At 53.0% G+C, this 12,500-nt stretch overlaps 1 protein-coding gene across 1 annotated transcript in view; it reads left to right on the forward strand.

Annotated features, from left to right (window-relative positions):
• LOC306934989 (mannosyl-oligosaccharide 1,2-alpha-mannosidase IB-like) overlaps nt 1-12,500 on the forward strand; it is a gene marked incomplete at its 5' end in the record, with an annotated part of 21,756 nt that overhangs the window by 4,673 nt on the left and 4,583 nt on the right. The window contains 2 exons of the mRNA XM_079517811.1: nt 421-658; nt 12,266-12,381. Coding sequence (XP_079373937.1) covers nt 421-658; nt 12,266-12,381 — 354 coding nt within the window. The remainder of the gene's footprint in view (nt 1-420; nt 659-12,265; nt 12,382-12,500) is intronic.

Below are 12,500 nucleotides of genomic sequence, written 5' to 3' on the forward strand. Positions count from 1 at the left end.
TCTAGATGCATCGCTAAAGTCCTCATTATCCATGCCGATATTCAAGAAACATCTAAAGCAATGTCTTATTTCTTCCTCGCTGTAGTCTACATGATTTAGTACAAGAAGTCTGCACAGTTAGGCTACAGAATGCAGCCTAATTGAATGTAGAATTGTTATTTTGATCATCGTTTTCCTGTTATTTCTCCTAATGGTGCCAACATCAATAACGGCATGGAAATGTGGACAGAATTATTATTCAACGACACCAACATATTCTTTAGTTTTGGGTTTGAGAGGCTAAATGTCATCAAATGGTGCTCCGACCATGGCTCAAATTCCGAATAAATAAATAATGGGCCTTGATATGAAACTGGTTGAAAACCACTGTGTTACACAAATAAAACTCTCCTTCCCTCCATTATCTCTGTTTCCACACAGTGCTGAAGCTGGGTCCGGAGGCCTTCAAATAAAACTCTCCCTGCATTATCTCTGTTTCCACACAGTGCTGAAGCTGGGTCCGGAGGCCTTCAAGTTTGACAGCGGCCTGGAGGCGGTGGCGGTGCGTCAGAACGAGAAGTACTACATCCTGCGTCCGGAGGTCATCGAGACCTACTGGTACATGTGGAGGTTCACCCACGACCCCAAGTACCGCCAGTGGGGCTGGGAGGCAGCACAGGTCAGTACCTCCCAGTGGGGCTGGGAGGGAGGCAGCACAGTGGGGCTGGGAGGGAGGCAGCACAGGTCAGTACCACCCAGTGGGGCTGGGAGGGAGGCAGCACAGGCCAGTACCACCCAGTGGGGCTGGGAGGGAGGCAGCACAGTGGGGCTGGGAGGGAGGCAGCACAGGTCAGTACCACCCGGTGGGGCTGGGAGGGAGCCTGCACAGGTCAGTACCACCCGATGGGGCTGGGAGGGAGGCAGCACAGGTCAGTACCACCCAGTGGGGCTGGGAGGGAGGCAGCACAGGTCAGTACCACCCAGTGGGGCTGGGAGGGAGGCAGCACAGGCCAGTACCACCCAGTGGGGCTGGGAGGGAGGCAGCACAGGTCAGTACCACCCAGTGGGGCTGGGAGGGAGGCAGCACAGGTCAGTACCACCCAGTGGGGCTGGGAGGGAGGCAGCACAGGTCAGTACCTCCCAGTGGGGCTGGGAGGGAGGCAGCACAGGCCAGTACCACCCAGTGGGGCTGGGAGGGAGGCAGCACAGGCCAGTACCACCCAGTGGGGCTGGGAGGGAGGCAGCACAGGCCAGTACCACCCAGTGGGGCTGGGAGGGAGGCAGCACAGGCCAGTACCACCCAGTGGGGCTGGGAGGCAGCACAGGCCAGTACCACCCAGTGGGGCTGGGAGGGAGGCAGCACAGTGGGGCTGGGAGGGAGGCAGCACAGGTCAGTACCACCCGGTGGGGCTGGGAGGGAGCCTGCACAGGTCAGTACCACCCGATGGGGCTGGGAGGGAGGCAGCACAGGTCAGTACCACCCAGTGGGGCTGGGAGGGAGGCAGCACAGGTCAGTACCACCCAGTGGGGCTGGGAGGGAGGCAGCACAGGCCAGTACCACCCAGTGGGGCTGGGAGGGAGGCAGCACAGGTCAGTACCACCCAGTGGGGCTGGGAGGGAGGCAGCACAGGTCAGTACCACCCAGTGGGGCTGGGAGGGAGGCAGCACAGGTCAGTACCTCCCAGTGGGGCTGGGAGGGAGGCAGCACAGGCCAGTACCACCCAGTGGGGCTGGGAGGGAGGCAGCACAGGCCAGTACCACCCAGTGGGGCTGGGAGGGAGGCAGCACAGGCCAGTACCACCCAGTGGGGCTGGGAGGCAGCACAGGTCAGTACCACCCAGTGGGGCTGGGAGGGAGGCTGCACAGGTCAGTACCCCCAGTTGGGCTGGGAGGGAGGCTGCACAGGTCAGTACCACCCGGTGGGGCTGGTAGGGAGGCAGCACAGGTCAGTACCACCCAGTGGGGCTGGGAGGGAGGCAGCACAGTGGGGCTGGGAGGGAGGCAGCACAGGTCAGTACCTCGAGGGGCTGGGAGGGAGGCAGCACAGGTCAGTACCTCGAGGGGCTGGGAGGGAGGCAGCACAGGTCAGTACCTCGAGGGGCTGGGAGGGAGGCAGCACAGGTCAGTACCTCCAGTAGGGCTGGGAGGGAGGCTGCACAGGTCAGTACCTCCAGTGGGGCTGGGAGGGAGGCAGCACAGGTCAGTACCTCCAGTAGGGCTGGGAGGGAGGCTGCACAGGTCAGTACCTCCAGTGGGGCTGGGAGGGAGGCAGCACAGGTCAGTACCTCGAGGGGCTGGGAGGGAGGCAGCACAGGTCAGTACCTCCCAGTGGGGCTGGGAGGGAGGCAGCACAGGTCAGTACCTCCCAGTGGGGCTGGGAGGGAGGCAGCACAGGTCAGTACCTCCCAGTGGGGCTGGGAGGGAGGCAGCACAGGTCAGTACCTCCCAGTGGGGCTGGGAGGGAGGCAGCACAGGTCAGTACCTCCCAGTGGGGCTGGGAGGGAGGCAGCACAGGTCAGTACCTCGAGGGGCTGGGAGGGAGGCAGCACAGGTCAGTACCTCCCAGTGGGGCTGGGAGGGAGGCAGCACAGGTCAGTACCACCCAGTGGGGCTGGGAGGGAGGCAGCACAGGCCAGTACCACCCAGTGGGGCTGGGAGGGAGGCAGCACAGGTCAGTACCACCCAGTGGGGCTGGGAGGGAGGCAGCACAGGTCAGTACCACCCAGTGGGGCTGGGAGGGAGGCAGCACAGGTCAGTACCTCCCAGTGGGGCTGGGAGGGAGGCAGCACAGGCCAGTACCACCCAGTGGGGCTGGGAGGGAGGCAGCACAGGCCAGTACCACCCAGTGGGGCTGGGAGGGAGGCAGCACAGGCCAGTACCACCCAGTGGGGCTGGGAGGCAGCACAGGTCAGTACCACCCAGTGGGGCTGGGAGGGAGGCTGCACAGGTCAGTACCCCCCAGTTGGGCTGGGAGGGAGGCTGCACAGGTCAGTACCACCCGGTGGGGCTGGTAGGGAGGCAGCACAGGTCAGTACCACCCAGTGGGGCTGGGAGGGAGGCAGCACAGTGGGGCTGGGAGGGAGGCAGCACAGGTCAGTACCTCGAGGGGCTGGGAGGGAGGCAGCACAGGTCAGTACCTCGAGGGGCTGGGAGGGAGGCAGCACAGGTCAGTACCTCGAGGGGCTGGGAGGGAGGCAGCACAGGTCAGTACCTCCAGTAGGGCTGGGAGGGAGGCTGCACAGGTCAGTACCTCCCAGTGGGGCTGGGAGGGAGGCAGCACAGGTCAGTACCACCCAGTGGGGCTGGGAGGGAGGCAGCACAGGCCAGTACCACCCAGTGGGGCTGGGAGGGAGGCAGCACAGGTCAGTACCACCCAGTGGGGCTGGGAGGGAGGCAGCACAGGTCAGTACCACCCAGTGGGGCTGGGAGGGAGGCAGCACAGGTCAGTACCTCCCAGTGGGGCTGGGAGGGAGGCAGCACAGGCCAGTACCACCCAGTGGGGCTGGGAGGGAGGCAGCACAGGCCAGTACCACCCAGTGGGGCTGGGAGGGAGGCAGCACAGGCCAGTACCACCCAGTGGGGCTGGGAGGCAGCACAGGTCAGTACCACCCAGTGGGGCTGGGAGGGAGGCTGCACAGGTCAGTACCCCCCAGTTGGGCTGGGAGGGAGGCTGCACAGGTCAGTACCACCCGGTGGGGCTGGTAGGGAGGCAGCACAGGTCAGTACCACCCAGTGGGGCTGGGAGGGAGGCAGCACAGTGGGGCTGGGAGGGAGGCAGCACAGGTCAGTACCTCGAGGGGCTGGGAGGGAGGCAGCACAGGTCAGTACCTCGAGGGGCTGGGAGGGAGGCAGCACAGGTCAGTACCTCGAGGGGCTGGGAGGGAGGCAGCACAGGTCAGTACCTCCAGTAGGGCTGGGAGGGAGGCTGCACAGGTCAGTACCTCCAGTGGGGCTGGGAGGGAGGCAGCACAGGTCAGTACCTCCAGTAGGGCTGGGAGGGAGGCTGCACAGGTCAGTACCTCCAGTGGGGCTGGGAGGGAGGCAGCACAGGTCAGTACCTCGAGGGGCTGGGAGGGAGGCAGCACAGGTCAGTACCTCCCAGTGGGGCTGGGAGGGAGGCAGCACAGGTCAGTACCTCCCAGTGGGGCTGGGAGGGAGGCAGCACAGGTCAGTACCTCCCAGTGGGGCTGGGAGGGAGGCAGCACAGGTCAGTACCTCCCAGTGGGGCTGGGAGGGAGGCAGCACAGGTCAGTACCTCCCAGTGGGGCTGGGAGGGAGGCAGCACAGGTCAGTACCTCGAGGGGCTGGGAGGGAGGCAGCACAGGTCAGTACCTCCCAGTGGGGCTGGGAGGGAGGCAGCACAGGTCAGTACCTCGAGGGGCTGGGAGGGAGGCAGCACAGGTCAGTACCTCCCAGTGGGGCTGGGAGGGAGGCAGCACAGGTCAGTACCTCGAGGGCCTGGGAGGGAGGCAGCACAGGTCAGTACCTCGAGGGGCTGGGAGGGAGGCAGCACAGGTCAGTACCTCGAGGGGCTGGGAGGGAGGCAGCACAGGTCAATACCACCCAGTGGGGCTGGGAGGGAGGCAGCACAGGTCAGTACCACCCAGTGGGGCTGGGAGGGAGGCAGCACAGGTCAGTACCTCGAGGGGCTGGGAGGGAGGCAGCACAGGTCAATACCACCCAGAGGGGCTGGGAGGGAGGCTGCACAGGTCAGTACCACCATAGCCTGGCCTAGTCAGCTTGCTTTCTGGTCTAGAGAGGCGTGCGCTGGAGATCTGAGCCCCCACCCCTGCCCCCCTCCGCCCCTCCCTTCCCTGGTAGAAATCAGCAGAGGAAAGTGACGCCCCCTCTGCACTGCAGTTCACTCCCACTCCTCTAGGCCCCACCCCTAGCCCCGCCCCCTCTGCACTGTAGTTCACTTCCACTCATCTAGGCTCCGCCCTCTCTGCACTGTAGTTCACTTCCACTCTAGGCCCCACCCCTAGCCCCGCCCCTATGCACTGTAGTTCACTTCCACTCCTCTAGGCCCCACTCCTAGCCCCGCCCCCTCTGCACTGTAGTTCACTTCCCCTCCTACTCTCCTAGACCAGGAAATGTCTCTCGTTCCCCCAGGCTTTCATTTTTTTCAGCCGAAAAGCGAAGCCTGGGGCTAGTCTGCCGGTAGGCCAAAGAAGTACCTCCTTTTTGAGTGGTGTAAACCACTCCTACAACTGGCTTTGTTAGTTTACGTGTCTGTCTGTCTGTCTGTTCGTACCAAAAAATGAGCATGGTTGCTATGGTCACCCAGTTCACACGGGTGTGATTTCATTACGTCAGACATTACGTCAGACCACAGCTGATCAGGCTATATAATACCTTACACCACTCAGTTCACACGGGTGTGATTTAATAATATTTGACTTCCATTTTATAGCGTAAGTCAGTAGAGCTCTGACCGGGGCTCTGTGAGATCCACATTGCAGCCACTCTGTTCCCACGTGATTTCATTTGTTTATTTTTCTATAACCTTCATTTAACCCATTTTAGGCGGGAACCCCTTTTGGTGTGTTAAAGCATTATGTTATACTTTAGCTATTGAAAAATAGCAGATCTACAAGCTCATAGCGCGGCACTCGGTGCCGCGTTATGAGCTTGTACAGTAGGTCTGCTATTTTTGAAATATCGTGAAAATGTGCCACAAATCTTTGAATATATATTCTTTCAGAGCGAGCGTTTTTAACTCAAATCTTCGCTTCCCTGAAACAACATATTTTGTCGGTGGCCAATTACATAAAATTTCTGGGGTCCTCGACATGAACCACTGACATAGAAACATAGGTTTTTCAGAAAACTCATGATTTAGAAGACATTTTGTAGAATCGGTCTCGGTCGAAATGGGTTAAGCAGGCAAGTCATTAAGTCTTATTTACAATGGTGGTTCCTGGCAAACGCAGGCCCTCTTGAGGGAGAAGGGTCTAAAAACAAAACAAAGATATGTCAAGGTTAATGGTAGATAACTGTGTCAGGCAATACAACAACCGAAAGAAGCAAATTACATACAAAACAATTTAAAAAAATACAAAGGTTCATAAAAATCTAAAAAGCCCTAATAAAAGAATATATAAGAGGCACACATACCAGTGTTTCCACATATGAGACTGTGCTGAACCTGGGATTGGTCAACACCTAATCACCTCAGTATGAGACCCATCAAGTCTACATTTAAAACTGAACACGAGGTTTCTCAAGAGAGCCTGGATCAAGTAGGGGTTGTTGTAAAACAAACAACATTAGAATAGGGCAGCAGCTAGACAGGGTCTGCGTGTCATAGCCTGCATTCAGTGACAGAAGCTAAAAGGGCCTTGCAAACGGGGAGCGATAAAACACGCCTATAGTTCATTTTCAATGAGACCTGCGTTTTTGCTCGGAGCAGTCGCGGTGTGACAACGCAAGCGTATTTACGTGAGCGCGGTCCCGTGAATTTGTTGCGCGCGTGCTCGTTACGTGAACACGCCCGCGACTCACCAGACCTGGATTCTGTTTAGCTTTCTTTTTTTATGCTTGCGTTGTTGCGCCCCTCTTGAGCAGACCTGGAGGAGACCTGTGTTGATCCAGACAACAACACCTGCGTTCCTCGCTTCACGTTTGCAAGGCCCTTTATTCTGTTTGGACAGTCGTCATCGTCCACTTGACTCATCAGATATTAGATGAATACAACTGACTGACTGACTGACTGAGTGTCTCTCTCTCTCTCTCTCTCTCTCTCTCTGTCTCTCTCTCTCTCTGCCTGTAATAAGGCATTACGTCACTGTCGGGCAGAAGTAAAAAAAGACAAAGCAAAAAGGAACCTGTGTTCCAATAATGCATCCAATGCAGTTATTATTTCGTAAGGAGTAAGGGGCATTCATTTCACCACCACGGTCTCGTACGAGGGAGTAATGGGCATTCATTTCACCACCACGGTCTCGTACGAGGGAGTAAGGGGCATTCATTTCACCACCACGGTCTCGTACGAGGGAGTAAGGGGCATTCATTTCACCACCACGGTCTCGTACGAGGGAGTAAGGGGCATTCATTTCACCACCACGGTCTCGTACGAGGGAGTAAGGGGCATTCATTTCACCACCACGGTCTCGTACGAGGGAGTAAGGGGCATTCATTTCACCACCACGGTCTCGTACGAGGGAGTAAGGGGCATTCATTTCACCACCACGGTCTCGTACGAGGGAGTAAGGGGCATTCATTTCACCACCACGGTCTCGTACGAGGGAGTAATGGGCATTCATTTCACCACCACGGTCCTGTACGAGGGAGTAAGGGGCATTCATTTCACCACCACGGTCTCGTACGAGGGAGTAAGGGGCATTCATTTCACCACCACGGTCTCGTACGAGGGAGTAAGGGGCATTCATTTCACCACCACGGTCTCGTACGAGGGAGTAAGGGGCATTCATTTCACCACCACGGTCTCGTACGAGGGAGTAAGGGGCATTCATTTATGAAAAGGAAGTTGAATTATGCAGATTGCAAGGTTTGTGCCCAGCGGCTACGATAAAACGGCTTCGTGGTCAACCTTTTTAATAAGCGGAGGTTGGCTGTGTTTATGATAATGTTAGTGTTTTTCCTATTAATAGCAGAGAGGTCTGCTGAAGGTGAAGGACTGTAGCGCCAGACACATTATCGCCACTGCCCCCTCACGACCCTCTCTAACCACCGCGCGCCGATCGACTCCGCTCTGATTAACCCATTTAGGCCTGAAATATACCTGTTTCTATATCAGTGGTTCTCAATATTTCATGTCAAGGAGTCCAAAAATTATATGTAATTGACCACAGACCCCCATCTGGAAATAGCAGATTCCAGGCAGGAACCCCTCAGAAGCAAAGATTTGAGTTAAAAAAAACGTTCGCTCTGAAAGAATATATATTCAAAGGGTTGCGGTTTGTGCTGCATTTTCACAATTTTTCAAAAATAGCAGACCTACAAGCTCATAGCGCGGCACTCGGTGCCGCGCTATGAGCTTGTAGATCTGCTATTTTTCAATAGCTAAAGTATATAACATAATGCTTAAAACACCAAATGGGGTTCCCGTCTAGAATGGGTTAATTACAGGACGAGAGGAGCACCGCTTGGCGCTTATTATAAAGCATCGCTTCTTAAACGTTTACGTGCTGAGGATCCCCAAATTGATATCTATCTATAAATGCACCAAGTCTCTGTGTGTACGTACTGTACGTACTGTACGTCTGTTAACCCATTCTGACCTGAGATCAGATTCTAAAAATGTCTTCTACATCCTGACAGTTTTCTGAAAAAGCTATGTTTCTATGTCAGTCGTTCTTAATTTTTTCAAAAATAGCAGACCTGCTGTTTTTCAATAGCTAAATCATAACATAATGCTAACACCAAAAGGGGTTCCCGCCCAAAATGGGTTAATAAACCAACTTCATTCGACACACACGTTCCACACCACCACAGTGCCCGGTGTCGAGGTGTGTCGGATAGCCGGTTGTCCAGAACCAGCACAAAAGCCTCTGCCCGCGTGTGGGCTCTGGACCTGATCACCCCTATATCTCCATATATGGAGCTGGCCTGTTCTGACATCAGAATGATGGTTCTGACATCTGCATAGACTCCATATTTGGGCAAAAAAGTGCACACAGACATATTAACCCTCTTGTGGCCAAGCCTAATTAACAGTGGATTGATTCTTCAGCCAGCATTTTTCAAATGTTAATTTGTCTTTTTAATGCCAATAGAAAAATCCGCGATATACACACTATATCTCATTCTGACGGGGCAAGACCATAGTATTGGGGACAATCAGTCCTGATGGTGGCGGTAACGTCACCATTTTGCCCGATTCTGACCAAAAGGAGCGAGTGAACGATGACCACATCCGGTTAGGATCAAAATATCCGGCAGTAGCTTTGCTAGTGTGCCACAATGAAAGATGTCCGGAATGCTAAGCTATCATCGTAATTTTCATAACTAAGTCAAATTAAGCTCTAATCAAGCCCAAAACATCGCATTTTACGCAGCGATGCATGCGCGATCACGCGCGTGCGCGATCGACCGTGCACACGCGGATTTTCGGCCGGTTTTAGGAAGATTACATCGGCCGTTAGCCAAATTAGCTAAAAAATGCTAAATTTTGCGACAATAAGCTCCCGATTATTGGGAATCAATCGATTACGTCAGTGGCCATAAGGGATTTATTGATTTCATTACGTCAATTACGTCACTGGCCATAAACCAGTTAACTGGGTGGGGCATGCATTTCCAACTTGCATCGTTCCAAGTAGGCCAGTGCCCAAACAACAGGCACCGCTCTAGTGTATTTCAATCGCAGACCCCCATCTGAAAATGTTTTGTATACCAGGGAACCCCCAGAAGAGGAGATTACGGTAAAAATCACACCCGTGTGAAGTGAAGGGCGCTCTTACGTCATATTTGGCGGACATTTTACCTAATTTCTCCTGTCATTGTCAATAGCAAATATTGATACGTGTATAGCTGTATAGGGGGAAAAATAAGTTAAAAAAGTTTCCAAACATTTTCAAACGGCTCACATCTCAAGCGGGGCTAGCCAACCAGCCTTTATAGTCTTCAACAGAAGAAGCTTTTTTGTGTGTGTGTGCAGACAGCCTTCCTTTTTGTTTTCCATATTTAATGTGCTGTCCATAGAAAAGTACCAAACGGATCAAAAGCTGCTGGTTGCTTTTCGCCTCAGGCTGTCTCGGAGGAAGCAGAGACGTAACACCTAATCAGGCTGTCTGTCTGCTTCTTTATTCTGCTGCCTCGCCAGGCAGTGCCTTGATCTGCTACCGTTTTCACAGGAAAACAGAAATGAGTTGATTGGAGGTGAATCTGCCTTTCAATCTCTCTGTTCCTCTCTCTCTCTCTCTCTCTTCTCTCTCTCTTTTCTCGCTGTGTGTCGGGGGGGGGGGGGGGGGGGGGTGACGACGACGAAGGCAGGTGGGGGACGAAGAGATGCCGGAAGACACCGAAAAACTGAGCGAGGCCTTGTTGCGATACCCTGGTTAAATACTGCGACTGAATTCATACATCTCTCTCACATATGCACACATGCACGTACACACGCACGTACACACACACACACACACACACACACACACACACACACACACACTCCTCCTGGTGGCTGTCCCACTGTGTGTGTGACGAGGTGGCTGTCAGCACAATTTTTCCCACAAGGAGTTTTTGGGGCTCCTGTTGTTTCCTGTTTTTCATGGACCGCTGCTTTGTCCTTCTGCAGTGTCCCACACACACACACACACACACACACACACACACACGCATGCACGTACGCACGTGCGCGCACACAAACACACACCTGTATTACCTACACACACACACACACACACACACACACGTGCGCGCATACACACAAACCTAGTTCCAGGCATGTGGAGGCGTTTACAAAAAACCATTCATATTCACAGCTGCAACCAGCCTACACACACACACACACACACACACACACACACACACACACAATAACCGCCAATACGTACGAGCAGACACAGTTGTCCTGTGGCCTTTTGCAGTGGATAATGACACGTTACATGTATCTGGGCAACTGGTGCACTACACACACACACACATACACACACACACACACACACACACACACACACACACACACACACACAGAAAGCACCTGTGGCTCTGCGTGCTGGCTGGATGGAAACAGATCACCTTCCTCGCCTGCGTTTTATATATTTAAAGAACGTGAATGTTATTATTATTTTTTCGGTGTCTCTCCGTAGGAGACGGATCGCTTGGCCGATCAGTGGCACATTTCTGGTGCACACTGCCCGTGTAGCCTGAGCAAGTATACCGCTGCTATTTCTGAAAAACCATGAAAATGTGGCGCAAATCTTTGAATATATATTCTTTCGGAGCAAACATTTCAACTCAAATCTTTGCTTCTGGGGGGGTCCCTGGAACAACATATTTTCAAATGGGGATCCGCAGCCAATTACATATAATTCTGGGGGTCCTTGACATGAAATGGTGTGAACACCACCAATATAGAAACAGGTTATTCAGAAACCTGTCATGATTTAGAAAACATTTGTAGAATCTGCTCTCAGGTCTAAATGGGTTAATGGAAGTGGGAGAGAAAAAAACAATACAACCAGGATCTCACAGGAAAAGTGTTTTAAAAGTAGTTTAAAGGTATATTCAGTCATTTCACTTTCACAAATATCACTTCTTTTTTTGTTTTGTTGTGATAATCCTCCCTATTATTGAGTGTGCTGACCATATAAGGAGTTCCTCCCTGTCCCCAGTTAACCACTTGGGGTCAAAAAACCTTAGGTTTCATTTTTGGCTAGGTGGCCCAGCCTTCCACCAATCATGATCGAGCGGGGGCGGGCCTTGGTGTGCGTGCAGTTGGCCTGTCGCGTGTCCCCCCCCACTGTAATGCGTGCATGTGCACATCTTGTTACCGGGGCGGACCGGGTTTTTTTTTCAAATCACTGAATGCTCCTTTAAAGTATCAGTGGTGCTCCGGGATCAAACGGGATCAAAACACCTGACAATTAAAAGACCAGATCTCTCCGGGCACTGAAAGGTCAACTGGAGCTAAGCAGCCTTTTTTGAAACGACATGTTTTTCGACCTCAGGAGCCCTTCATCTTTTCGCTCCCGATGAAGACCTTTGTTTTAAGAAAGGCTGTTTTCCTCCATTTGACTTGAATTTGAACTGTATTTATTTTCTACATCACAAATGAGTTGACAGATGTTTCGGCTGTCCAGCCTTCATCAGTGTCAACTCCTTTTGTGATTAAAATTCACTCTTGCCACTGTGTGCGACCCAATACCTCTTTTTATAATTTTTTTCAACCAGTGGTCCGTGAGGAGGTTGCAGGTGGTCCCCAGCTAAATGATGTGGAGAGTTGGTAACCAAATGGATTATTGTTAAACATCTGCATTACTTAATTTAGAAGAGGTCTACACAATTAGAGACAATTGATCGTTTGCCAACAGCATTGAATTGCGGACAAAATCTTAGCCAACGATGACAAAATGTTCTTCAGCTTTGGGTCTGCGAGGCTAAATGTCATCAAATGGTGGTCCGTGTGGATCAAATGCCGAATAAATGACAGGCCTTGACATGAAAAGGGTTGAAAACCACTGATCTAAATGGATGGATAGCACACCAGAAGTCAGCACGGTGGTTACAAGAAACGTTATCCATGATGGAAGTAACGATAACATTCCGATTCTCTCTCTCTCGCTCTCTCTCTCTCTCTCTCTTTCTGTGTCTCCCCCTGCAGGCCATAGACAAGTACTGCAGGGTGAGCGGTGGTTTCTCGGGTGTGAAGGACGTCTACTCGTCCAACCCAACCTACGACGACGTGCAGCAGAGCTTCTTTCTGGCCGAGACGCTCAAGTAAGTGGAGCTTGTTGTAGATCGGCTATTTTCAAATGGCCAAAATGTATATGGGAGCTGCTTAATATGCGTTTTGTAATAATAACCAAAATCTATAAACGAACTGATAACTAAAGTTT

Source organism: Electrona antarctica (assembly GCF_951216825.1).
Source record: "Electrona antarctica genome assembly, chromosome: 13".
Classification (NCBI taxonomy): domain Eukaryota; kingdom Metazoa; phylum Chordata; class Actinopteri; order Myctophiformes; family Myctophidae; genus Electrona; species Electrona antarctica.